Genomic DNA, 24,991 nt, shown 5'->3' with positions numbered 1-24,991 from the left:
CCTGATGAAGACTGCGTGAAAACTAAAATTTCCTTGTCAAGTAATTTACATGGAGGGCTCTGAAGAAAGCACCTCACACATCCAAGATTCTCACTCTGTCCTGTGTTGGGTTTTCTCAAGAAGAAATTTAATTTAATTTAATTTAATTTTCCAGATTCTTTCTGCCTTGGCAGGAGAGGAAATGACTCCAGACTAGAACCTTCTTTCTTCCCTTTTATGAATTTCATGAAAGCAGGGGCGGACCCCAGGTATTTGCTTAATTGAATTGTGCAATCCATATTCAATATCTCTCAGAGAGAAGAGGAAATATGCCTTCACATATCAGCAGGAAAATAAAAGAGGAGAAAAAGTTTCGATTTTATAAAAATCTAATTCTGTTCTTTACATGAATGTACTATTTTATATTAAATATGCCTGGGAGCAAACAACCTGGTGCTTTTTTTCTTCCCTCTTGTTTTAAAAGACTGTGCTTCTGCTTCAGACGTGGACACTTGGAGCCCAGTGACCACAGGCTCTGACCTCTTTTCATTGCTCTCAGTTTCCTTATCTGTAAAATGGGCACCATCATCTGTGCCTGGAACACCTCCTGGGGTTCCCCGTGTGAGAACCTGTTCTGTGTTACATAAGCATTCTATAATACAATAATACAAGTGAAAATAAAAAGGTCTGGGAAACTGCAGGCTTTTTAGACAAGGGAAAAAAAATCATTATGACAAGGGGTACAGAGGATGGTCCTAGACTTGGAGTCATAGAACTGGGCTTTTTAGCCAGGGCTGCCTCAAGCACAGGTAGCACTTTTAAATGAATTGGAAGGAGGCACCGTTTCTGGACAGACACATCCCTGCAGGTGCATGGGTTGATGAGCAATACCAAAAAGGCACCCCTTCCTCTAGCGAGAGCTGCCCTGGGCCAAGACTCTCCCATAGGTCACTTCTGCAGCCTGCTCAGGTTCTGTAACCACATCATCATTTTTCCTACCTCTGAGTCTCAGTTTCTTCCCAGACAGAAAGAAGGAGTTGCATTGTGATTTCTATGTGATTTCTCTTTCAGCTCTTAAAAAAACTGAAAAAATCCTAATGGGTTTTCCAATCCTTCTACACAAGGAACGACACATCACATAGACTATGATTTATGAGCTTGATCTTTTTAAAATCATCTGATGACACTCCCTAATATTTGAATGAAGTTAGGGATGGTTTGATGTGGGGCAGATTAAAACTTAAAAGCTTGCGTGTATACATGGTGTCTCAGGTATAACACAACACGGGGAGCCTGCAAAACAGGAACGACCACTCTGCTGTCGGCCGGGGCACAAGATGGGAGCTGCCCCGGTGCCGTTTACTGAGGTCTCTGCTCGCCGTCTGTGGGGCTGAGCTGCAGAATCAGTGCCGGAGTCCTGGCCTCTCCCTGAGCGCCCAGAGCACCCAGGAAGCGGGGACGGCAAGCAGCCAGAGCACTGTTTTTTCTGTTGATACCTTGTTGCCAGAAAACAGAAATTAGATCCTTGGCCAGAACCTCCTATCAGCAAATCTGAGCGCCAGCAAACACGTCTGTCAGAGAGCAAACAAATGGCAACCTCCCTTTTCAAAGCTCAGGGATTTTCAGCCCTAAAATTAGGGTTCAAGTTTTAAAATCCCACAGGTACTTAATGAACCCATTTGCAAATTCTCAAAATGTTAGTCGAGGTCAATTTGGTTGTATTGGTGAATGTCTCTAAAACCGGTGTTTTTCTTTGTTTTGTCTTTGCTTTGTATTTAGGGCAAGAGGGAGGGCTTTTGGAAACAATCACAACCAGTTACATCATTTTCCGAGAAGGAAACTGAAGCCCAGAGAGGGAAAGAGAGTAGCTCCAGGTCACACAGTAGAGCGTATGTGACGGGGCTGGAACTATTAATCTAATGCTCTTTCCACACTCCCACGGTGAATGTGCAACCCCACGGTGGGGTGGAAAACAGATGGCACAAAATCACTAACACTCAATTTTTCAGCCTCAGAGGATGACTGTTCTGACCGCTACCCAAGATCACGAATGGCAGAAAGTAAATGTGATTTTTAGAAAATGCTTTTATCTGTTAATTTTCTCAAGGGCTATGACCTCCACCACTGCCCATCCCAGAGGCAGGTGGTCTCCCACGGGTGAGTGGAGCAGACTCCCCTGGGCTAAAACAACTCCAGTCCCCATTCCCCAAACATTCCTTAGAACTGGCACCAAGGACCAGATGTTCCCTGGATCAACACCCGCTTGCTAACCATCTCTGTTTTTTCAAAAGTGATGTTCCCACCTTCCTTGCCGCCCCTGAGCACCTGCCAGCAACACTAACCACAGCCCAGCACTACCCCTGGGTTGTCCCCAGAGCTCCGGTGGGACCACAAAGCCATCACCTGACGACACACCAAACATTTGGGAGAAGAAAAATAAATGCCAGATATCAAAATAAGGCTCCCTTTATTACACAAGTCAGATACAAGCACTAAAATCCACGAGCTGGAGCGCAGCAAAGAGAAGGGGCCAGCAACAGACACAGCTGAAGACTGGAATCAACCAGAAATCCATTTTTCTGTCTTCAGAACAAAACATCTCTTCTCACCAGTGGACCCCACTCTCAGGCAACGTGGTGATGGTGCCCCCGTGCAGATGGGATGGGATTAAAGGTTTCCTTCCAAAGTCCCTGGGAAGATGGGCCATTCTATTTTAACTCCTCGACAGCTGTTTTAAAGACACAGCTCCTAGGGCAGTCCTTTCTGAAGCGCTGTGGAGGGTGAATCGAGGCTTCCAGTGCCAGGTTCTGCTGAAAACACCGGAGCCAGAAACTGCCCCCAGGGCCTGGGAAGGCTGAACCCGGTCGTCTCCCACAGCACTCATCAGAGCGGTTCCTCCACAGAGCCTGGGGACCCTCTGGCCCGTGATCCCTGAAGAGTTCTGACCTCGCCACGGACTCCTTGGATTCCAACTCCTGGCCGGCCGTCAGCCCTGGGTGAGACTGTGGCTAAAAGGCACCGAGCCAGGAAGGCCTTCTGAGTCCAAATCACACACTAAGTTTAGAACTGTGTGTGTGTGTGTGTGTGTGTGTGTGTGTGTGTGTGTGTGTGGTGGGGAGAGGGGACTGGGCGTTGAGAGATGAACTGATGAAAAACCAAGACAGACAGACTTGACTGAGCCAAGCAAGGATCCTTAGGAACAGAAGGGAGATCCGGTGACTCATATTAACCTATTAATTTATATCGTGGCTCTGTACAAAAATAAAAAGGTTCTCATAAGATTAACAATTTAAATAAATATCTGATAGAACACTCTTTCCCCCCCTCATTTTTATAGCTCATCTTTGGGGTTGATATTCAGTTCATGCTTCCCTTGCTGTTCTTGATCCAGGATGGCGATCACTTCATCCGCCTGTATTCGCTCCTGCAAAAAGAACAATTTACACATTGCTGGTACAAGGATACCGTCAGCCCCAGCGCCAGATGCTTCCCAAACACTCCTGGGCGCCCATCTGTACACGGCTTGATGCTAAATCCAGCTAAGGACAGAACCTCATCTCCATCCTGACACAGGCGCCTTCTCTTGGTTTCCTTTCTTCCTGATTTGCCAAGATTTCTCTCTGGCCAAGAAGTCTTGAATATTCAACTGCTGACTGTCCTCTCTACTTTGAGGTTCCACAGACACCTCCAACCCAGTTCTCCAGCTCAGGGTTCACGCTGAATTCACCATCTTCCCCCCCTGCCCCCGTGGACTTACTCTGTCCTCTTCATGTATTTCCTCTCTTAGTAAAGACCAGCGCGGCTCATCCATTTGCCCCACAAAGCCTGACCATGGTTCCTTGGAGCTGACAAATCACCGAGTACCCTCTGTTCTGCCTCCTTTTCCCGCCCCTTTCTTTTCAGTGCACACTGCTGTTGCCTTAGCTGAGGCCAGTGTTTCTCAGCCTTGGCACTGCTGGCACCTGGGACCAGACAACTCCGTTCGTGCATCAGAAGACGTTCCGCAGCCTCCCTGGCTTCTCTCGACTACAGGGAGCCAGAAGCACCTCCCCACAAGCCATGACAATCAAAAGAGTCTCTCAATGTTGCCACGTGCACCCTAGGAGGAAAATCGCTCCTGCTTGAGGTTTACACTCCAGCATCTCTTAGCACAATTGCTGCAGCGGCTTCCAAACTCATCTCTCCATTTCACATCCCCCTCCATGCGCTCGTGAGGGACGCTCTGCACTTGAATCGTGACCGCCTCCCTCTCCTGCTCACTGCTCATGGCCTGGCATGGGTTCCCAGCGCTTCACCCTCCAGGTCCAGCCTTCCCGATGTGCTTATGAGGAGTTGCCTGACTTTGACCTTCTTCTTTTCTTCACCTCATCTTGTCCTGTCCCCTCATCTCACCTCACACTCCACCTGCCTGACGTGGGCTCTGAACACGACACTCTGGGAAGAACTTCCCCATCCTAGTCTAGGTTAAATGCCCCGAGGATTTAAAGGATGTTTCCGTTGCATCCTGTGCATCTCTCACCCCCACAGCAACCCTTCAACATGCCCAGTCTCCCCCCATGTGGCATCTCCAGCCTCCTGCATCTTTTCACCTTCTCTGTTATGACTCCAGTCTACGACCTGCTAGCTGCAGCAATCTGTCCCATCCTGTACCTTCCTGGGACAGGGGGGAGTTGGGGAGGGAGGGCACATAGCTTCCTCCTACAGTTAGAAGAGAATTCTTATTTATTGACCAGCTTGTCAAGTCTAACCGCTGCCTCCTCCGTGTCCTCTTTTCAGACCACTCTCCACTCTCAAATCAGTTGCCTTGTTCCCTTTCCCACACATCATTTCTCACTATCTGCTAATCCCTCAAATGTTTATTCTTTTACTTATTTGTTTTTTCTTTTTCTTTTTTTATTGAAGTATAGTTGATTTACAACGTTGTGTTAGTTTTGAGTGTACAGCAAAGTGATTCAATTATACACACGTGCACATATATATATATTCTTTTCAGATGCTTTTCCATTACATGTCATTACTAGTTATTGAATATAGCTCCCTGTGCTAACAGTAGGTCCTTGTTGTTTTTCTTTTTCATATATAGTCATCTATGTCTCTTAATCCCCAACCCCTAATTAATCTCTCCCAACCTTTTCCCTTTTGGTAACCATAGTTTGTTTTCTATGTCTGTTAGTATATTTCTGGTTTGTAAATAAGTTCATTTGTATCTTTTTTTCTATATTCCACATATAAGTGATAGTCTGATATTTGTCCTACTTCACTTATTATGATAATCTCCAGGTCCATCCATGTTGGTGCAAATGGCATTATTTTATTCTTTTTATGGCTGAGTAGTATTCCATTGTATAAATATACCACAACTTCTTTATCCAGTCATCTGTTGGTGGACATTTAGGTTGTTTCCATGTCTTGGCTATTGTAAATACTGCTGCTATGAACATTGGGGTGCATGCATCTTTTCAAATTAGAGTTTTCTCTGGATATAAGCCCAGGAATGGGATTGCTGGATCATAGGATAACTCTGTTTTTAGTTTTTCAAAGAACTTCCATACTGTTTTCCATAGTGGCTGCACCAATTTACATTCCCACCAGCAGTGTAGGAGGGTTCCCTTTTCACCACACCTTCTCCAGCATTTGTCATTTGTGGACTTTAATGATGGCCGTTCTGACTGGTGTGCGGGGATACGTCATTGTAGTTCTGATTTTCATTTCTCTAATAATTAGCCGGCAGAGCCAAGTATTAGAGAAGAGCATGGAATCTTGTCATTTTTGGTCACTGTTGTATTTCCTGTGCCCAGAAAAGCTGCTGACATTTGGCAGAGGCTGTCAATGAATGAAGCTGGTGAATAAAGACATACTTGGATAAAGGCTCTCTCTCTCATAGAATGTCTCTCCCTAAAGAAACCATGCTCACCTTTTAAGGCTCAGGTCAAATGCCATCTCCTTAATGAAGATTCCCTGGTTTCCTCTTTCTATCCCTTAAACATCATGCATGTTTTGGCCTCTGATAATAATTCACACCAAACTTTGCTTTGTGTTTAACTACTGAGACCCTTGTATTAGCTCTTCACTTTGGCTTCAAGCTCCTTGAAAATAAAAGTCATGTCTCACCTAGTTTGTACCTCCCATAGGTAGTCCCTAGAACAATGGCCAGCACAGTAAGTTATAGAAAGAACTATTTTATGACTTGAAAATCTCGTATTCAAGAGCTTTGTAATTGAACATGATGTTGACATAAAGGTACCTAAAACGACCAAATATACTAAATAACAGGAAACTGAATTGTTGCCACGACGCCCGAGTGAAATGCTCGAGTACTGTTTTGTGAAGATGGGAGGACACCTTGCTGATGAGCAAACGTGACGTATATACAGTGTTCCAGTCTGACTGCACAAGAGACTGTTCGAAGTCACGTCTCTCCTGAAAGGAAGGAAGTTCAAGAACTCTCTATACAAGGAACTGAAGCTTCTAACCTCAGGCATCCATACGAGTTTACGATGCTAAGTACTCCTGGAGAATTCAGCGCCTTTAAAGTAACCTGTAATGAGCATGGAAGTCCGCCAGCTCTGGTGGCCTCTTCACAAGCAGGCTTTCTTGGCTCAGGGACTCAATCTGAGAGGAGGATCCTAACTCTGGGACTCTCAAATTTTGTTGCACAAACCCAAGTTACACCCATACCAGTTAACCCAGAATCGCCAAGGGTGAGCGCCAGCGGTCAGTCGTTTGTGAAGATCCCCAGGCGATTCCAACGCTGAGCTAAGTGTGGGAATCCCAGCGACAACTTTTTCTACTGGTTGCCTGAGGCGCTGGTCATTTTCTCCTGTGACCACTAGATGGCGCCAACAGCCTGACGGTTGGAGACGTTTCCGCACACTTTCCAGGTTAAGACAGAGCAAAAGGAACTTTGTGTTAAGCTTATTTTGATAGGAAAAAATACGTATTTTTGGGAGAGAGGATGGATACTGAATAATCAGATTGGCTAAATGCCTACTGAGCTGGACACTAAAGAGGGAAAGCTGAGGCGACTTTTTAACAACGTGTTATCTCCACTGTGTACTGACGTCCTGGATTCCCGAGTCAGAAGGAGCGCTACTGGGGAACGCTGGCATTTTGGAGGTAGAGACGCACAAGGAACGAGGGGAATGACAGGTGAAGGAGATGGCTCAGTCCCCCTTGAAGTTCTCAGAGCCCTGTGTGTTCCGTTCCCTCTGTCACGACCACTCCTTTCTCCTTCTGTGCCTGGTTGTCATCTGCTGCGCCTTTAGGACTGTGCTTATGTAAGTCAGCCTTCCTCCATCTCCGATCCCAACCCGTACTGCTGTCTTCCCACCCTAGTTCCTTGTCTGTCTCTCCAAACGCCTTATGGCTGGAAGCTACGTTTTGAAAACCCTTGTACCCTCAGGGCCTCCCTAGAGGAGTTTTCCAGGCACATAGTAGATCTTCCCTAAACGTTTGTAAACTATATGAAAGAATTAACTTATTTACAAAACAGAAACAGACGCACAGACATAAAAAACAAACTTATGGTTACCAGGGGAGAAGGGGGCAGGAAGGGGTAAATTGGGAATTCAAGATTTGCAGGCACTAACTACTATATATAAAATAGATGAACAGCAAGTTCATACTGTACAGCACAGGGAACTATATTCAATATCTTGTAGTAACCTACCACAAAAGAATGTGAAAATGAATATATGTATGTATACATATATGTATGACTGAAACATGCTGTACACCAGAAATTGACACATTGTAAACTGATTATACTTCAACAACAAAAAACCCTCTGAAATTAAAAGAAAAGAAAAGAAAAGAAATGTAATCAGTTTTATAACTGAACTTGAAAAAAAAGGAATGCTTAGGGCATGCGGCCTAAAAACTGTGCATGAGTTAGGTTTGATGGCAAAGGGTCTCTGAGAAAAAGGAATACATTTTAAACAGTTTCAGACGAAATTGGATTCAATGGAGGGACCTAAAGAGGAAAACTGGATAGAATGCCATTTTAAAGACTAGAGTTTCCTGACTTCGTTAAGACTCAGGGGTGGAGCAGACTTTGAAGTCACCCCATTTAGGTCTTGCTGTGATGTTTCAGTTTGCTTCAGCATCTGAGGCCAGGCAGTCGCTGAGGCTCTGACTGGAGCCATCCAGGGACAAGAAACTCAGTACTTCTAAAGAAGACAACCCCCCAACACCAGTGACAATTTGGAAGTTATTCCTTTCATTGAGCCCAGATTTTCCTCCCAGCGGCTTGTATCCATGGTCTTAATTCATCCCTCTGCGCTTCACAGATAGATACTCTAACCTCTGCCCAGTGACCTCCAGAAGGATGAGCTCCTGGCTGCTTATCTGAGCTTGTCCTCAGCTGCTTCCAGTATAATAATAGCTGTATTTTAATATTTAATTTAATAATAGTAAATTATAAACTTTCAGGTTCCCTCGCCCTCTTCTACATATGTTTCATAATTGATTCAGTAAATTTTTAATGATTTGTCAAGAAAACAAATCAGTCTTCCTGGTGACCGGTAGAAAGCAGTCCCTCTCTCCTGATGCTACAGCTTGTTAACATGCTCAAGACGAATCAGAGACTGCGAGAGATCACCAATGTCTATTTCTGTGAACATTCCCTCATTAGAACCCAATTGATGAAGAATTGCAGTCATAGCCCCTCTTCTGTCCCTCAAACTCATCCTGCAAACATTCGATGTGTAATTGCTAGGTCATGGATCTGATTAAGAAAATGTGTTCTTGCTGAGAAAACAGAGCCAGGGCTGGAAACCAGAGAGAAAAGATTCTGTTAAAGCCTTCTACCCGCCCCATGGTCTCTAAATTCCCGGAAGGGTTATGGATCAACTTAAAGGAATTTTCAAATAAATCAGTTCATGAAGCAGGTCTACAGGATGTCTCATTGACTTTCCGGGCGGGCCAGAGACTCACCAGTTCTCTGTAAAGTGGGTCCAGGGTAAACCACAAAGCCACCGCACACCTCTGGCCCTTGGTGACTGCCTTCACCCCATGTGGGTTCTCTCCTCCAGATGAGAAGCTGATCATACGCCCACACTTCGGTTTTATAGAGGCCTGAGAAATAAAGTGAAAATAAGACTAGATACTGTGAGCATTTCTACATTCCCACCCTTTTCTATCCTTCTATTAAATTATTTGGGTCAAATTTTCTTTCTTTTTTTTAACATATACTTATTTCTATTTCATTTATTATTATTTTTTTTAATTTTTCCCCTTAATGGAGGAACTGGGGATCGAACCCAGGACCTTACACACGTCAAGCACATGCTCTACTACTGGGCTATACCCCTCCACCCAACGTGGGTCAAGTTTTGAGTCAAAGAATAATGGATGCCTGGGGTTGAGAAGACATAGATTGTTGCAATTTCTTCATCTGTAAAAACAAGATATGGTCAAAAGAATATTGAATTAAGAAAATAAAAGCATTCAGGTAAAACGGTTGGCACAGTCCAATAATTGCTTAAAATACACTGTGTTGATGGCCAGCAAACTCCATGAAGGCAAAGGCTCTCTGTTTCCATCCACTTCTCTAATTTGCGCACCAGCACAGCGTCAGGCAGAAGTAGATGGGCATTTAGTATTTGTGGAATGGCAAAAACAAATCCAGGGGGCATCGAGAGTGCTGGCACATTGTTCTAACTGACCTCGGTGGTGGTTCCCAGGGCGCACACTTTCTAATCCCTTAATGATACATTTATGTAATTCAGGGATTTTGAAAAGTCAACTCTAACCCCATGTGATACTTTAATTCTTGTTACAATATTCCTGCCCAGTGGTCCTCACAAAGGCTTTACTATCTCCAGTAAAGCCACATCCACTCCCTCCAGTGTCCCATTCCACGGCCCCTGGGGCTCCGAAATGACTGGCACGGCCCTTCTAGGCTTGGGCGCTGCTTGCATGGAGCTGTCCAGCAGTGGGCAGGCGGGACGGGCGGAGGGGGGAAGAGGGGCTGCAGGGCCCTGAGCCAGAGGGTTGGATCGAACAAGCAGGCTCTCCAGACTGAGCATTAGGGGACTTGCTTCTATGTTTAAACTGTTTGATGTCAGTAGAATCCATTTTTGTTTCTTAAGAAGCATAGAAACCTGACTCATTCCACGACAGAGCTAAGCAAAGTAAAATAAAAGCAGGGAAGAGGCACCAATCATTCTATTGGATAAGACAGACTTGCTATAACTAGCCATTTTCTCTCTCTCTCTCTTTTTTAATAGTTCCCTGTGCTGTACAGAAGAAACTTGTTTATCTGTTTTATATATAACAGCTAGTATCTGAAAAACTCAAACTCCCAGTTTATCCCTTCCCATCCTCTTCCTCCTAGTAACTATAAATTTGTTTTCTATATCTGTGAGTCTGTTTCTGTTTTGTAAATAAGTTCATTGTATCTTTTTATTTTTTTTAGATTCCATATATAAGTGATATCATATGGTATTTTTCTTTCTCTTTCTGGCTTATTTCACTTAGCATAACGATCTCCAGGTCCATCCATGTTGCTGCAAATGGCATTATTTTATTCTTTCTTATGTCTGAGTAGTATCCATTGTATAAATACACCACAGCTTCTTTATCCAGCCATCTGTTGATGGACATTTAGGTTGTTTCCATGTCTTGGCTATTGTAAATAGTGCTGCTATGAACATTGGGGTGCATGTACCTTTTCGAATTAGAGTTCCTTCCAGATATATGCCCAGGAGTGGGGTTGCTGGATCATACGGTAAATCTATTTTTAGTTTTTGAGGAATCTCCATGCTGTTTTCCATAATGGCTGCACCAAACTACAATGCCACCAGCAGTGTAGGAGGGTTCCCTTTTCTCCACAGCCTCTCTAGCAGTTATTGTTTGTGGACTTCTTAATGATGGCCATTCTGACTGGTGTGAGGTGATACCTCATTGTAGTTTTGATTTGCATTCCTCTGATAATTTAACGAATGATTTTCTGAATTGAGTTGATACGTGCCCCTTAAAAGAAATTTTGGTTTCCTTCACCATAAAATGGGATGGCTAAGTTTCTTCTTTTTTTTTTTTTTTCACTTCCAGCTTCAGAAGGAATATTTGGAAAACTTCCTTAAGTTCTTGGATACTACCTAACACAGGTCCTCCCAGACTGTGTGACCAACGTGTGGAAGGTTAAAGGTAGGTGGAGGAGCCAGAAAGCCTGAGACCAAGGTGTGTGTGTGTATGTGTGTGTGTGTGTGTGTGTGTGTGTGTGTGTTAAAGGGGAGAGCAGAGAAAAGCTGTCAGTTTCTGGTTATTCTTCTATTCATAATAGCTGAGGAGTGATTTGTCTTTGCTAGAGAGAGTTGCTTTTCTTAAGCAGCTTTATCTAAGTGACTTTCTGATGTGATTCTGGAGTTTCCTAGTTACTGGTGCCCTCAGTATCGATCTGGTTTTGTGTTTCTGGAGGAGGAAATTGTTGTGCATTTCCACATAGAAACAGCAAAATAACTAATACTTAGAGCATATGACGTAGGACATAAAAGCCTTCCTCTACACATGGCTTTAGGATCTAATCTGGAGTTTCTGAGCAGTTCGTTCCCCAGTACTGGTCAGGACTCACTTATCCACACATGGTTGTTATTGCTTCTGTGGGATTATGGAGTCTTGGCATCAGCATCTTATAACACTAAGGAAAGGGTGTGGGGACCATGTAGCGCTTTCTTTCTGATGGAACTGGAAGAATGAAAAGTATGTCACACTTGAAGAACTTTAAGGAAGTTTAGGAAAAGAATGGATCAATTGGCTGAAGCAGCTGGGATTGATTACAGGTGCGTGGGTTCGCAAAGGACCAATCTGATCAGCTGGAGAGCATCACCTCTTAGATACCAGGGGTGCGGAGGAACAAACAAGCTCCACTGACGACACGGCTTCTACGGGCAAATACATTCTGAAGTTTAAATAGATGATTGTAAACATACTTTTGGAACACAGCTCCCCTGAGTTTAGTTTTTCATGAAGCGAATGGAACTCATTAAATTTTATCTTTTTCAAACTGGCACAGAGAACCCAAAATTCCAAAAGGCCCATGTTTCACAAATAAGCTGCTGTTGAAAACAATCCGTATATCTTCCTAGTGTGATAAAAGAAAATTCCTTTTGCTTTGCCTCTGACTCATGATTAAAATCACAGAAGGCTTTGTGCTGTGCTTGTCCAGAATAAATGTAAATCTTCAGCCACTATTGTGTAATTACACAATTTCCAGGTTTTTCCAAAGTAGAGAATTTTGAAGACTTTTCTTCCTTGCATAGCACAAAGTTGGGGCATTTTCCTGCTCATCTGTCCCTCCAGAGTCAAAGGAAGGAAAACTGAAAAGGAGAACTATCAATTTCTCTTTGTTATTGGCACCGGTTACCTAAGAATTTTAATTATTTACAAAATGCCCCCAAAGCTCCACCATGTTCATTAATCTGAAGTGGAACTAATTTTGGGGGGAAAAAAATCTCTCAACTTGGAGCTTTTTCATTAAAACATTGTTTAGACAAAACAGAAACAGACTCACAGACATAGAAAACAAACTATGGTTCTCGGGGGGACAGGGGCAGGGGTGGGGAGCAATAAATTGGGAGTTTGGGATTTGCAGATACTAACACTATACATAAATTAGATAAAAAAACAAAGTCCTATAGTATAGTACAGGGAACTATATTCAATACCTTGTAAGAGCAGAAGGAAAAAAATTTTTTAATTGTTTAAATCAGTTTTTCTTTCACTTTTTTAGGGGATGGTGGTGGTTAGATCCAGTAATTTTTAAAATAGTTACACCTTTCTCTTTTAATTATAAAACTCTGAAAGTGGAGTATTGTCTGCTCTCATATCTTGAAAAAGTAGAGTTACAGTTAACATATTCAACAATTAATAAATTACTGATTCATACATAATATTGTAGGTTATTACTTAGTTTTAAACATTGAGCAGTTCCAAATATGGCCACTAGATGGAGTGGAAGCAAAGAAATCTTTTCAAACACCTGTCTGATTTTCTTCACAATTGCGTGAGATACATTTTTGAACCTCAGTCTCAGTGTTAGCAGAGCTCAGAAATAAAGTCCTTTCTGCATAGACGCTTTTCAAAAAAAATGATAATTTTGTATTAGGATTTTAAACTCCACATCAGATCATCAATCTTGATTTAATTTCCCAGATCATGAAGTATCAAAATACTCCCATGTTCATATTTAAGCTTTTTACAAGAAAGCATGAGGCAGCATGAGCTTTTAAATAGTCAATACGTTAAATTGTGTGAAATTGTTTTCTTAATTATATCAATGTTTCTGGGTAATTTTAACCAGACTTCCCATAGGTTTCCCCTTTAAATCCAGTAATATATAGTTTTTGATATTGTTTGCTTACACTCCAATAGTAATGCTATGAATGACACGGAGAAATGGGTACAGAATATGAAATTATGAGGGAAAGACATAAAACTCAGAAAAAGTTGTGGAAATAGCATATACGATGCAAAATCCTTGAAGTTTATCACTTCCATGTCTCAGCTATTTCGGTTTTGTATGGAAGAAAGAGATACCTCATAATCTATTTATAATTCAGTTACCTCCTCAATTGGAAAACCTGCTTTTCTACCATGTCGTATAAACTTTGGCTTAAAGACCAAAAGATTCTTGCTATGTGGTTTATAAGTTCTCAGTAGGCTGGTTTTCCAAAGGCATTAGTTTGCTTAGGAAGATGGTAGCTGAATTCAACTTTTGGTTTCTACCTGTGAAGGTGTGTTTAGAATCTCATCCAAAATGTGAATCCATAATGCATACGTGTGTGTGCGTGTGTGTGTGTGCGTGTGTGTGTGTGTGTGTATCAATTTTCAAGTATAGGTTTTACTTACCATCAGAACTATATATATATATATATATATATATATATATATATATATATATATATATATATATATATATACTTATATATATAATAACTTAGTTATTATAATACATATAATAACTTAGTTAACACACATATAATATACATATAATAGCTCAGTTATATAATACACACATATAATAACTTAGTTAACTAAGCGTGTGAGGGCCAATGCTCACTCTAAGCATGTAGAGAACCAGGCTACTTGAAAGCATTCTATAGAATCATTTGACTTGCCCTAGTCTTGGGTAATTTAAGAATGTTTCCTTCAGATTACTTGACAATCAGAAGACCTAGGTTCTGGTTCTGAGTCTAACACTCACTCGCTATACGATCATGAGCAAATCCTTAATATCTATTCTTTAAATTACTCATCTGTAAAATGGACAAGAAGATTTTTATTGATGGTTCCATTTCCAACATTTTATGATGTATGAATTTACTGGGTCCCCTTCCAACTCTTGAAATCTCGAGCTCAGAAATGTTTGAAATCCAGCAGTCCTTGAAAATCAGCAAAACTGAGACTAGATAAGTTTGCAAGAATAGGCTTGCTCACAGTCACAGTCTTGGCATCCATCTCCGTGAATATGAATTCTCCTCCTTCGAAGTCGTCATTCATATACAGGAGAGCACTGTGAGAAGAAAGGGAAATCATTTGTACGTGTATGTGTTTACACGACATGACCACAAAACACTGAGGACTTGGGTGAGCTGACCAGCCTGATCAGTGAGTTTCCTCTGAGACAGACATTCAAGTGATTGACCTTCATAATCCTCAAGAGTAAGATCAGACGTTGGGTCATACCCCTGAAGCGTTTGTTTATTCCATTTATGTTAACATTTTAAATATATTTCAAACCTCATCTCACATTTCACTTCCTCCAAAGAAAACCTAACTAGATTTAGTCCAGCCCTTTGAACTTGTCCACACTACCTAAAACTCTTCTTTCCTTTTATACTAATTACTCTAAAGGATCTAGTTTTCCTTAACTAGCTAGAGTGCTCCAAGGGGTGTAGCCTAGCCTTGCAGATAGGGGGCGCTCAATAAATGGTTTTGTATGGAGCACAGTGTAGTCCTAAATGAACACATTATTACAACATGGGGACTACAACTTCTGACTTTTTTCTTTACACACTAAAATATCGTTCCATAAGAGAAAATGTTTCTTTTCTCCTGAGTTTCCAGTTTCTTATTATAAAATACAGACATAGGTAAGCGATGAGATGAGATCCCCATGCATGTCGAGATACACACCCTGTGTTCTCAGATTAAGATACACAAACCACAAAGGATATGTTTAATTGAAATCCAAGTGATCAAAAAAAGACATAAACTTTACTTTTTATAGTAAAACAAAATGGACACTTTCTGTGATGGAATGCAACAAAACACACAGGGATTTTTAAGATAAGAATACTTAAAAATAAGTATAATAAAGAAAAGACGACAGAGTCAGTTCTCAGTTATGGCAGCAGCTTCAGAAGATTATTAGAGCATCTCCACTTCATCGAGATGATTGTGATGACAAGCAAAACAGGTCGGCTTTCTAGTCGCCACGGGTTTTGATAATTGTTGTGCAAAAGCTTGGTTTTGAATCGGGTGCCGGCTGTACCTATAGTCCCGGAACGTGTAAGCAGGAGGCTCCTTCCAGCACTCATTGGCCTCTGGATCCAAAAGGCAGTTGTCAGCGTGGATGGGATGACTGAGGTCGTTTCTTCTATCCTGTTGACCTGCCAGAAAAGAGAACAGGGGAGAATAAGAGATCAAGGGCGGTACCCACTGAGAGCAAAGCTGACAGTCTGCTGTCTACTCCCAGTGCTGGTGCCCCGGCCCCACTTCAGGAACCAGAAGGCAGAGTGGGTTAAAGAACACTGGGCAAGCTGTCAAGAGACTCTGGTCCTGCTTGGATATGAACTCGATGTAAAAAACTATAGGCAAGTCCCACCTGCCTCTCTGAGCTATAAAAGTTCTCTGATGTAAATATACATACAGAAACTCTGTGCATCTCATGGATTGTGCTTTGTATGGGCAGCAAAAGGAGGAGGATAAAATGCAAATGTCAAAAAAAAAAAAAAGGATTTGATTGAGCTGAAAGTTCACAAGTGGAAATTCTACGCCTGGGATATTCTCTCTCCCTCCTACTCAAGAGGGTGTAGACGAGAAGATGAAGAGAGGAAATAATGACAGCAGGGGATGAGGAGGGTCTTTGCCCTTTTAAGAACATTTCTTTCAACAATTCTTCCAAGTTTCCTGTCAGTGCTTGTGGACATAATGGGGACTGTCATTTCCAGGTTCCTGGACCCCAAAATACAAAATCTGGAGCAGAAAAGCATTTTTCTGCATGATTTAAGCAAGCAGGAGAAGTGGATTTCAAAAGGAACACAGGCAGCGTGACGGTCTTCTAATTCATCAGGCGCCGACAAGTAGAAAAGGGGAAAAGAGGGAAATCAGAGCTAGGAAGCTTTTGTTTTAGACACATAGAACTCTTCTGTTTTTTTTTGTTGTTGTTTTTTTTGTTTTTTTGTTTTTTTTTTAGTGGAGGTACTGGGGATTAAACACAGGACCTCGTGCATGCTAAGCATGCACTCTGCTACTGAGCTATGCCCCCACCCCCCTAGAAATATAGAACTCTTCTAAACCCTTAGCCTGAAATGTTAAGAGAGCTTTGTTCTGCATTGTTTTCTTTCTCATCTCACTGTGGGTAGAAAGGAACTCTGGAATCTCACCAGACAGGGCTGTTCGGCAGACCATGTGTGTGTAGGAAAAATACAGGGTTGAGTTCAGCATGAAATAGGATTCTACAATCTTCCGTGCCTTCTCGCTGATGTCATAGAACAGACGGGCACTCTTCAGGGGGACTCGACCTTCATAGCCGAACTGCAGACAAGGAAGAACATTAGAAACCACCGGGCTGATCAGAAGCCTGGAGGAAAACAGACGCTAAGTTGTATTAAGCCAATACAGGATGCTCACCTCTTTACCAGCTAGTGAGAATACTACTATGTACCTGGGGATGTTGGAAATGGAAAACGAGCCACTGAAATAAGTCTAATCCCAGAGGGAAGGTTAGGAGCTCACCACCCCCTCTTCAGTTCTGTCGGGACACTTTCCTTCCTCCTCTGCAACAACACTTCTTGCAGAATAATTACTCCTTTGAATTTGTTCGCACCATTAGACCTTGAGTTCTTTGAGAATGCGGTGAGGGGCTGTATATTATTTATCAGATACAAATTTAGAAAATATAAAGTTTGATAATTTGGTGACTGAATGAAGGAAAAAAGGAATGATCAAAAACAACGAAGGTGCCATTTCATACTCGCTCCCTTCAGGGACCTGATAGGCCTCTATCCTAAACTCGTCTCCATATCTGCTCTTCACAGAAGGTCCTGGATGGACACTTAGGAATTCAAATCCAAGAGAAGTAAAGACTTTACTTTGAGTGCTTTCAGGACAGTTGCACCTTCAAACTTTTCGTTGGGTGTATGGGGTGAAGTTTTTCCTCTGTATCCATCACCAACAAGCATGATGTTCTGGAAGCAAAATAAGGAGATGCCTCATTAATGACAACTGCTTATGAATTCATCAGGTCTCCCTTTCTGCCTCAACTACCAGAAAGCTGAGCACCAAAGTGAAGGCTCAGAACCACCCCCGTTTTATCCCAGCACCCCGGGATCGCTCATCCTTTCAATCCAAAGAGGGGTCTTTATTTAACTTCCACCTTACATTTTCATTAGAAAATGCCACCACCACTTTTTTGTAGAAATAGGCAGAATAGAAATAATGAATAGGCTGGTTAATTATTGATCAAAATAAAAGAGATTTTCCCAGCAACTTTGTATGATAGGCAGGGCACGTGCTGGATACTGTTGTCCTAGGAATTAAGCCACTAGCTCTTCCAGACCCAATAGCAATGTCCTGATCTGGACAGAACTACAATCATCCCAACCCAAAGGCGATGAAGGTGCCTCCAGCAATCAGTGCCCTTCTCCTGAAGAAAGTGATCTGAAGCCCGGTTCCCTGGCTCCAAGTAAGCCCAGGACCAAAGCACTCGCAGGCTCAGGCCAGGCCAGCACGGTGGGGCTCCCGGGTCCTCACACTGGCCACGCTGTGCAGCTCCCGGCACTGTTCTTCCGACAGCACGTTATCCAGGAGGACGCGCTGAGTCCCGTTGAGCTGCTCCGAGTTGTAGACAAATGTGATGTTCTCGTAGAGCAGGGGGCCACCTGAAGGGACAGAGCACGTTGTCTTCCCTGTTACCTCTGTCCCCGAGGTGGGAGGCACAGAACGCCCGACAGCTTTGCATGTGCAGTTCAGGAGGCTCAGTCTCCTTGTGAATATTTACTTATGCGAAGACAAATCACAAATTTGGGAGCTTGAGAAACACAATACGGATTCAAGAAAAAGGCAGGTGTCTGGCTACCTGGTTCCCCATCATGTCAAGATAATAGATCACATTTGTATTGTGTTTTGAGAGTGAGAAACTATTTTCTCATTTGATTCCAGTGAAGATCCTGCAAAGCAGACTGGGCACCTCATAAGGTTCTCCTCCATGAAGACATTCCACAATTTTCTCAGCAGCTGGGCTCCCCCCTTCTCCACAGCCCTCGGTTCCTACCTCTGGTACAACATCTCATGCAATTACTTGCTTACCTGTTTGCATCCCCAGACACAATGGACACACTTGAGTTTCACTGGTATCTGGAGCAGTGTCTGCTCCCTCGGTGATCCCGGGAGTAAATGCACATCAAGACAGTCACATCCATGTCACCTGATTCCTTCCTAGAATTCTTTCCATGACCTACTGACTCCAGATGGTCTCGATTTTGGCATATTTATTCTTTTCTGCATTATGGGCAAATCTTTATTTTATATATATATATAAATATAAATATATATATAAATAAATCTTTATTTTATATATATATATAAAATAAAGATTTTATATATATATATATGCCTGACAGGAGAGTTTCCTGTATGCACCTGATCTCTCGCTGGACAGAGCCCACAACTCTATGAAATTAGCCCCGTATTCCTCAGAGGGTGGTGCTTTGGGGCTCTGTTTTAGGTGGTGAAATTACATAATCTAGACCTCCACACAGAGACCAGAGCTGAGGGACAAACCCTCTGATGGTGAGGAAATCTTCAGATGTAACAGAGTGCAACCACCTTGAATCAGAAAACTAAATAGAAAAGAAAAACACTGCTTTTCTTCTCTTTAAAATACTCCTAAGGGGCCTGACAGGCACCTGTCAACAACAACAGCTCACCATGGAGGGCATGGGGTGCGGGGAGGGCACAGATCTTCCCAGCCTCCCCAAGTCGAGCCATGGTCACCAGCACACTGGTCTAAAACATGTCGTTGATGGAGAAAGAGACAATTGGAACTGATGTCTACTCTTTAGCTTTAAAAAGGATTAGTCCAACTAGGGACCAGCACTAAGTATTCTCAGCCTAATTGGGATGAAACAGTCACTACTGCCCATGATCAATGGAATATTAAGATAATGTGACAATGTGTCTCATCTGGGGTAACGCATGGTTAGCTGTTAAAACATAAATTCCTCCAAGAAGCTCCAGGGCTGACAAATCATTTGATCTGCAATTTCCCTTCCACAGTTGCAGTCACAAAACTATAAGTACAGTATTTATTTTTATAGCTTCATACAACCACAATAGCCAAGCCAATCTATAAGATTAAATAAAAGCAAGAGCATAAAACCAACTAAATTCAAATTAACAATATGAATACAATGGTTAACGTTATGCTGTGGAAACTGAAAAGCAACATTCCACATGAATATTCTACTCAGCGATCCGGCCCTCGGCCTTCCGAGCCAGCATTCCTTAGAGCGCTCGTGGGGTGTGATGACTCAGTCTTTCACAGCTCTTCGCTCTTGAAGCTGCTGTGAAGTCCTAGTGTACCATGATGAATTCTGGCCCTCATCTGGTCCTAACACACTATTCATAAGTTTGTCCTACTTCATTTGTCATTCGTCTTTGTCCATTGAAGCATTATTAACCAATGCCAACGTGACGGTCACTGCATCCCTTCCCACGGAGGTATGCCTCCTCATGGCAGTACTTGGCTATCAGTTGGTTATTCAGAGGACCCACAGTTGCCTCTCTTAATTTTTTAAATTGCCATCAAAATTTGTAAATATAAAATGTCCTGGATTCCAGGAATATATCCACGAGCTCTCAGTTTTAATACTGATCTTTTGGATGAATAGAAAAATAAATGTATATATATATATATTTTTCCCTACAATTCAATGTTCCTCAAACTTTGCTCTACAGAAAAGTTTTTGATGAAAAAAAGAGTTTCTTGATCAAATGTGTTTGGGAAGTACTAGGTCAAAAAATTTAAGAGGACTTCTTGGAAATTTAATACATGAACAGGCATTATGAATACCCTCAGTATTGGTATAATAGGTAACAGTTCTCCCCCTTAGTTGAGCACAGTATCCACGCTCCTTCCGTTCCTCCTTCCTTGCTTCCTTCCCCCCTTCTTCATTCCCATGGCAGAGAGAGACTCCAGGACAGCCCCTAAAGATCACCGCCTCGTGGCACTCATAGCTTTGTGTACTTTGCTTCCCTTAAGTGTGGGTGGGGCCTGGAGCTTGCTTCTAACCAATAGGCTATGGCACAGGTGATGGGCTATCACTTCTTGGAGTGCATCACAGAAAATTGCAACTCCTATCTTCCCGACCAGTTCAATCTGTTGCCTTCTCTGCTTGCAGTCTGGTGAAGCAAGAGGACGTATTGAACAGGTTCACATGGCAAGGAACTGAAGGCATCCGCCAGCCAACAACCAACCAGAAACTAAGGCTCCTAGTCCAACAGCCTTGAGGAACCCAATTCAGTCATCGGAGCATAGAAGAAGACAGTTCCTCAGCCCTGAGACAGACCCTGAAGCACTGAACCCAGCTAAGCTGCCGCCAGACTCTTGACCCACAGAAACTGTGAGATAGTAAATGTGTGTTACTGTAAGCTGCCTTCATGCTATTTTTTTTTTCACAGCACAGAACGAAACTTTTAACACAAAACACAGTTTGTTTGGGAAAGGTTGCTCTCGTCTATATAGTTCAGACTCAGAGACAAATTGAGGCAGTTCCTCAAATATTCAAAAGCAAACTACACATTCCATTTCCATTTAGAAACATAAAGAGCAATGCTCCTTCAGCAAGAAAGACAAGATACTTGCAGGTTCACTGAAAAGCATTTTCTAGTATAAAATTCAAACAGAAATGGAAGACAGACCAAGGGCTTCATGATCTAGATCGGTTTGTACTTGGCCATTTTTCCCCTTTTCTATACTGAGAGTATATTACTAATTTAAATATATTTAGCTTATGTTCAAGACATGACTTTAAAAGACACTTAAAACTAAAACATTCAGAAAAATGCCAACCATGCTTAAGCTCTGTAGATGTACTTGCTATTATTATGATCACTATTGAATTGGTAAACTATGCCTGGCATCTTGTGTTAAGTTCTGACTGAGACATCTGAATAAGCATTTGGCATAGTGGAGTATATTTAAAAGAGGGCTACTGGGATGTTGACAATTTCCTCAGTCACGCCCTAAGTAACTTCCAAAGATCAGGTGAAGTGGAGGAGGACGTAGCGCAGTGGTAGAGTGCTTGCATAGCATGCACAAGGTCCTGGGTTCAATCCCCAATACCTCCATTAAAAATAAATAAACCCAATTACCTCCCCTCTGAAAATTAAAAAAAAAAAAGGAAAAAAATAATTAAAAAAAAAGAAAGATCAGGTGAAGGAACAGAGCTTAACAGAGTCTAAAAAAAGCCTCAGTAGGTTCAGGCAGAATCTGTACTAGAACTCTGCCTTCCATGTAACTAGCACGACCACCACTAAGCATACAGTTTTATACAAAGGTTTCCCACATACACTTTTAACAAAAAATCAACCGTCTACCCACTCACCAAAAGGACAAAAAATACAGAAGGGAAAATAAATCCTGCGAGTCAGAAACAAAGACTGCCAGCCAACAAATGACTAGTAGCACACCAGACAGAGAAAAACATTAAAACAAAAATAAAAATATAGTCCAATAAGTTGTGGTTCCTGGGGCCTGAGCTGATGATGACTTCAGCCAACTCTTAACCACAGCCCAAGGAGATTCAGTTAAACAACTTAATTCTTCTCTCATTCATGAAGTATGTGCCTGGCTCTGATCCTCCAGTTGCAATAGAGAGGAATCATCTAGGAAAATACTCCTTTGTGTCCACTGCTTATGGCTTGTGGCAAGAAGAAATATTTTGCCATAAATAACACAATGTCATACAAGTCATGACAGGAGTATGCTAACAAGCCTTTCTGTGAACACAGCCCTTTACAGTTTACAAAACTTTTCACTTTCATCCTCTCCAAAGAGTTGCTAGCCTCCTTTCACAGGTGAGGGTATAGAGCTCAGAGAGAAAGACTCTCTGGTTATCCATCCCTGTGGAGAGCATCAGACTAAGACAATCCTGGGAACTAAGCCTCCTGAGTCCTAGTTCAGAGTAGTTTCTGCTACACCCCCACGGACTCTGGGATTATTATCAAACAGGACCTTTGGAAAACGGGTGGTTGAAAGAAGAATGAGTAAGCGACAGATGGTTTAGTAAGTTGCCATGCATTTTCCATGGACCCGAGTCACTCTGGGGTGCAGGAGCTTTCGGTCACTCCCATTTTAATGCTTGGGAACCATCCAGTATGAATACTACTAAATACTGGCAGGTAACCAGAGGAGACGACGATCTCTTTGTGGATGATGAGAGAAGCTGACATATATTCTACTCTGTGAAGCATGCATTCTCGCCTCCTTGACGTCTGCTTTCAGCAGACTAAGATGTGAAGTGTTTTCTAGTCAGGAACTTTGCCTCTGTCTACCACTGTTCTTAATTTAGACCCCATTTTGATCTCTAGAGACTACACAGAAGGCTTTCCAGTAGGGTCCCAGAGAGCATCCTAAGACCTGTTAGCCATTCAGCTGCAGAGATGATAGACTTTGGTAACCAGTCAATCGCAACCTTTCTCCATCCTGTGTCGTCTCCTGTTCTACTCTTCCTATCAGTCTTCCTAGTCGGTTGCTGAACATCAAATCTTCTGGTAGCCAGGGAGAAAAAGACTTTGAAATTTGGCAACTGTCCTAGAGTTTCCCAAACCCTTATAGCAAAGTGCTGGCTTCTTGGCACATACTTCCTGGGTGATTTCTCAGCTTAAAAAGCAACATGAACTCTGGCTGACCATGAAGCCCTCTGGCACTTGTAAAACAGCTTGGGCTTTGTGACTACAAACTGAGGTCCAGGTCAGATTAGATGAGCATATTATCCTGTTTACTGCCTCAAACTGACTTGGAAGCCGAGGAAGGAAAGGGCTGGAAATGTGAGAGCTGTAGAGAGCCAGAAGTTTTCAAATCAGCTAGAGGAATGTGCTGACGGCTCTCTTGTAGGGGAAAGAAGAACTGTACTTTTTCTCAATGCAGGTTCTTGAAAACCTCTTCTCATCTTGCAATTATTTAATCAGTAGGGGAGACATTTGGTATACATAGCCATTTCTATGTTCCATCATCAGGTGAAAAAGAGGAAATGAGGTTTGTGTTCAAAAGCTTGTTCTACCTATTAAAAGCTGTGAGACTTTGGACAAGTCATAAATCTTGGTGAGCCTCAGTTTTCTTGCCTGTGAAGTGGGGACACACTTCATAGGAGATGCTTCCAGTATTAAAATGAATTGTGTATAAATTTGTTTGAAAAATTATAAAACATATAGAGATGATGATAGTTGTTAAGGATAACTACTGCTGTTAGAACTACACTTGCTAATAATTTATTATTACAACAATATTTGGCTCTGTTTAAAAGCTGCTTTGCTGCTTTTGGCAACACTCCACCTACGTCTCCAGTAATTTTGAGATTCTGTAAGCAGGCATCTAATGTTCTGCTGTCTCCATCTCTGTGCCTTTGTGGTGGTTGCTTTATCCACTCCGATGGCTCCCTCCACACTTCTGTCAATCCAGTCTAAATTCTACTTGTTTCTCAAAGCCCTGATCAGATACATATGCCTCAAGGATCTCAGGTTAACTAATCCAATAACCTGAGCGACCTGTCTCTTCAAGTTCCCCCAATACACAGTCTATTCCATGTTCTCACACACGACGTGAGAGAAGTAAGCGATGTAACCTCTTCAAGCCTCAGGTATTCATCTGAGGACAGCGATGATCGCAGAGTCCCTGCCTAGCTCACAGGATTCCTCTGAATGAATTGGAAGCACTTTTGTTGACAACCAAGGAAATTATATGGACATCTGAGACAGTCTTGTTTTTAAGCCTTGCTTCCAGAATTTTGTGAACTGGAGTCATTTAGTTCTATTCCTTATTTTTCAGTGAAAATGGGTTCTGTCTTGTTCTGGGTAAGAACTCGTCAAGCCCCAGCCTCTTCATTTCCTCTTTCTAAGAGTAAAAGTGCAATGATACTTACCCTCTTTTAGGTCTCGGTCGATCTTGGGTGATGACTTTTTCCCCATTGACAATCCATGAACTTCGGCCCCTTCCACATTCACTCCTGAAGGAACCCTGCACATTCAAAAAATAAAAAAGAGTTGAAATAATTTTCCATTCAAGAAAGATGTTCAAAGGCAAAGGACAGTCTATGACTTCATACTGATTATTTTCTTGTACATTTTCGAGATCAAATCAGACATCATTGCCTCCATGAAGCTCTTCTCTGTTTCTTCAATGAGGGTGCTCCATTTCACTTCTCTAAATCTTCTCAGCAAGAAGTTATTATAGTTAATTGTATCCATAACATAACCCCCTTGAGATCAGACTTTGAGTACCAACAGCACAGGGAAGAATGATCATATACATGTTTATAATGCTGAGGGTCATATTAGGTGTCTGGAATATAGAGTGCCTCACTAAACAATGGTCGAATTGAAATAAATCATGTCCCAGTGTAGTGATTCTCAACTATTCCAGGAAAGAAAACACAAGTTTGTGTCAAACTTTGCAAACATACACATAATAGCATGATGCCCCTTCCATGTATGCAAACTGAGCAAATCCAAATGTGTGCATACATCCTTGGATCTCTTTCAATAGTTTGAGGCCACCCAGGCATTGAGC

General features: G+C 42.2%; 1 protein-coding gene across 2 annotated transcripts in view; it reads right to left on the bottom strand.

Moving 5' to 3' along the window:
• Positions 1-2,429: 2,429 nt before the first annotated feature.
• Positions 2,430-24,991, bottom strand: part of P3H2 (prolyl 3-hydroxylase 2) — a 135,397-nt gene continuing 112,835 nt past the window's right edge. For both annotated transcript variants that reach the window (XM_010959247.3, XM_074365982.1), the window contains exons 8-15: positions 24,345-24,439; positions 17,956-18,083; positions 17,295-17,390; positions 16,587-16,737; positions 15,473-15,590; positions 14,416-14,491; positions 8,914-9,054; positions 2,430-3,403 (exon numbers count right to left, since the gene is read on the bottom strand). In XM_010959247.3, coding sequence (XP_010957549.2) covers positions 3,311-3,403; positions 8,914-9,054; positions 14,416-14,491; positions 15,473-15,590; positions 16,587-16,737; positions 17,295-17,390; positions 17,956-18,083; positions 24,345-24,439 — 898 coding nt within the window. In that variant the 3' untranslated portion in view covers positions 2,430-3,310. The remainder of the gene's footprint in view (positions 3,404-8,913; positions 9,055-14,415; positions 14,492-15,472; positions 15,591-16,586; positions 16,738-17,294; positions 17,391-17,955; positions 18,084-24,344; positions 24,440-24,991) is intronic.

The sequence above is a fragment of the Camelus bactrianus genome, chromosome 1, assembly GCF_048773025.1.
Source record: "Camelus bactrianus isolate YW-2024 breed Bactrian camel chromosome 1, ASM4877302v1, whole genome shotgun sequence".
Lineage (NCBI taxonomy): Eukaryota > Metazoa > Chordata > Mammalia > Artiodactyla > Camelidae > Camelus > Camelus bactrianus.
This window is presented reverse-complemented; position numbering and strand designations above follow the sequence as displayed.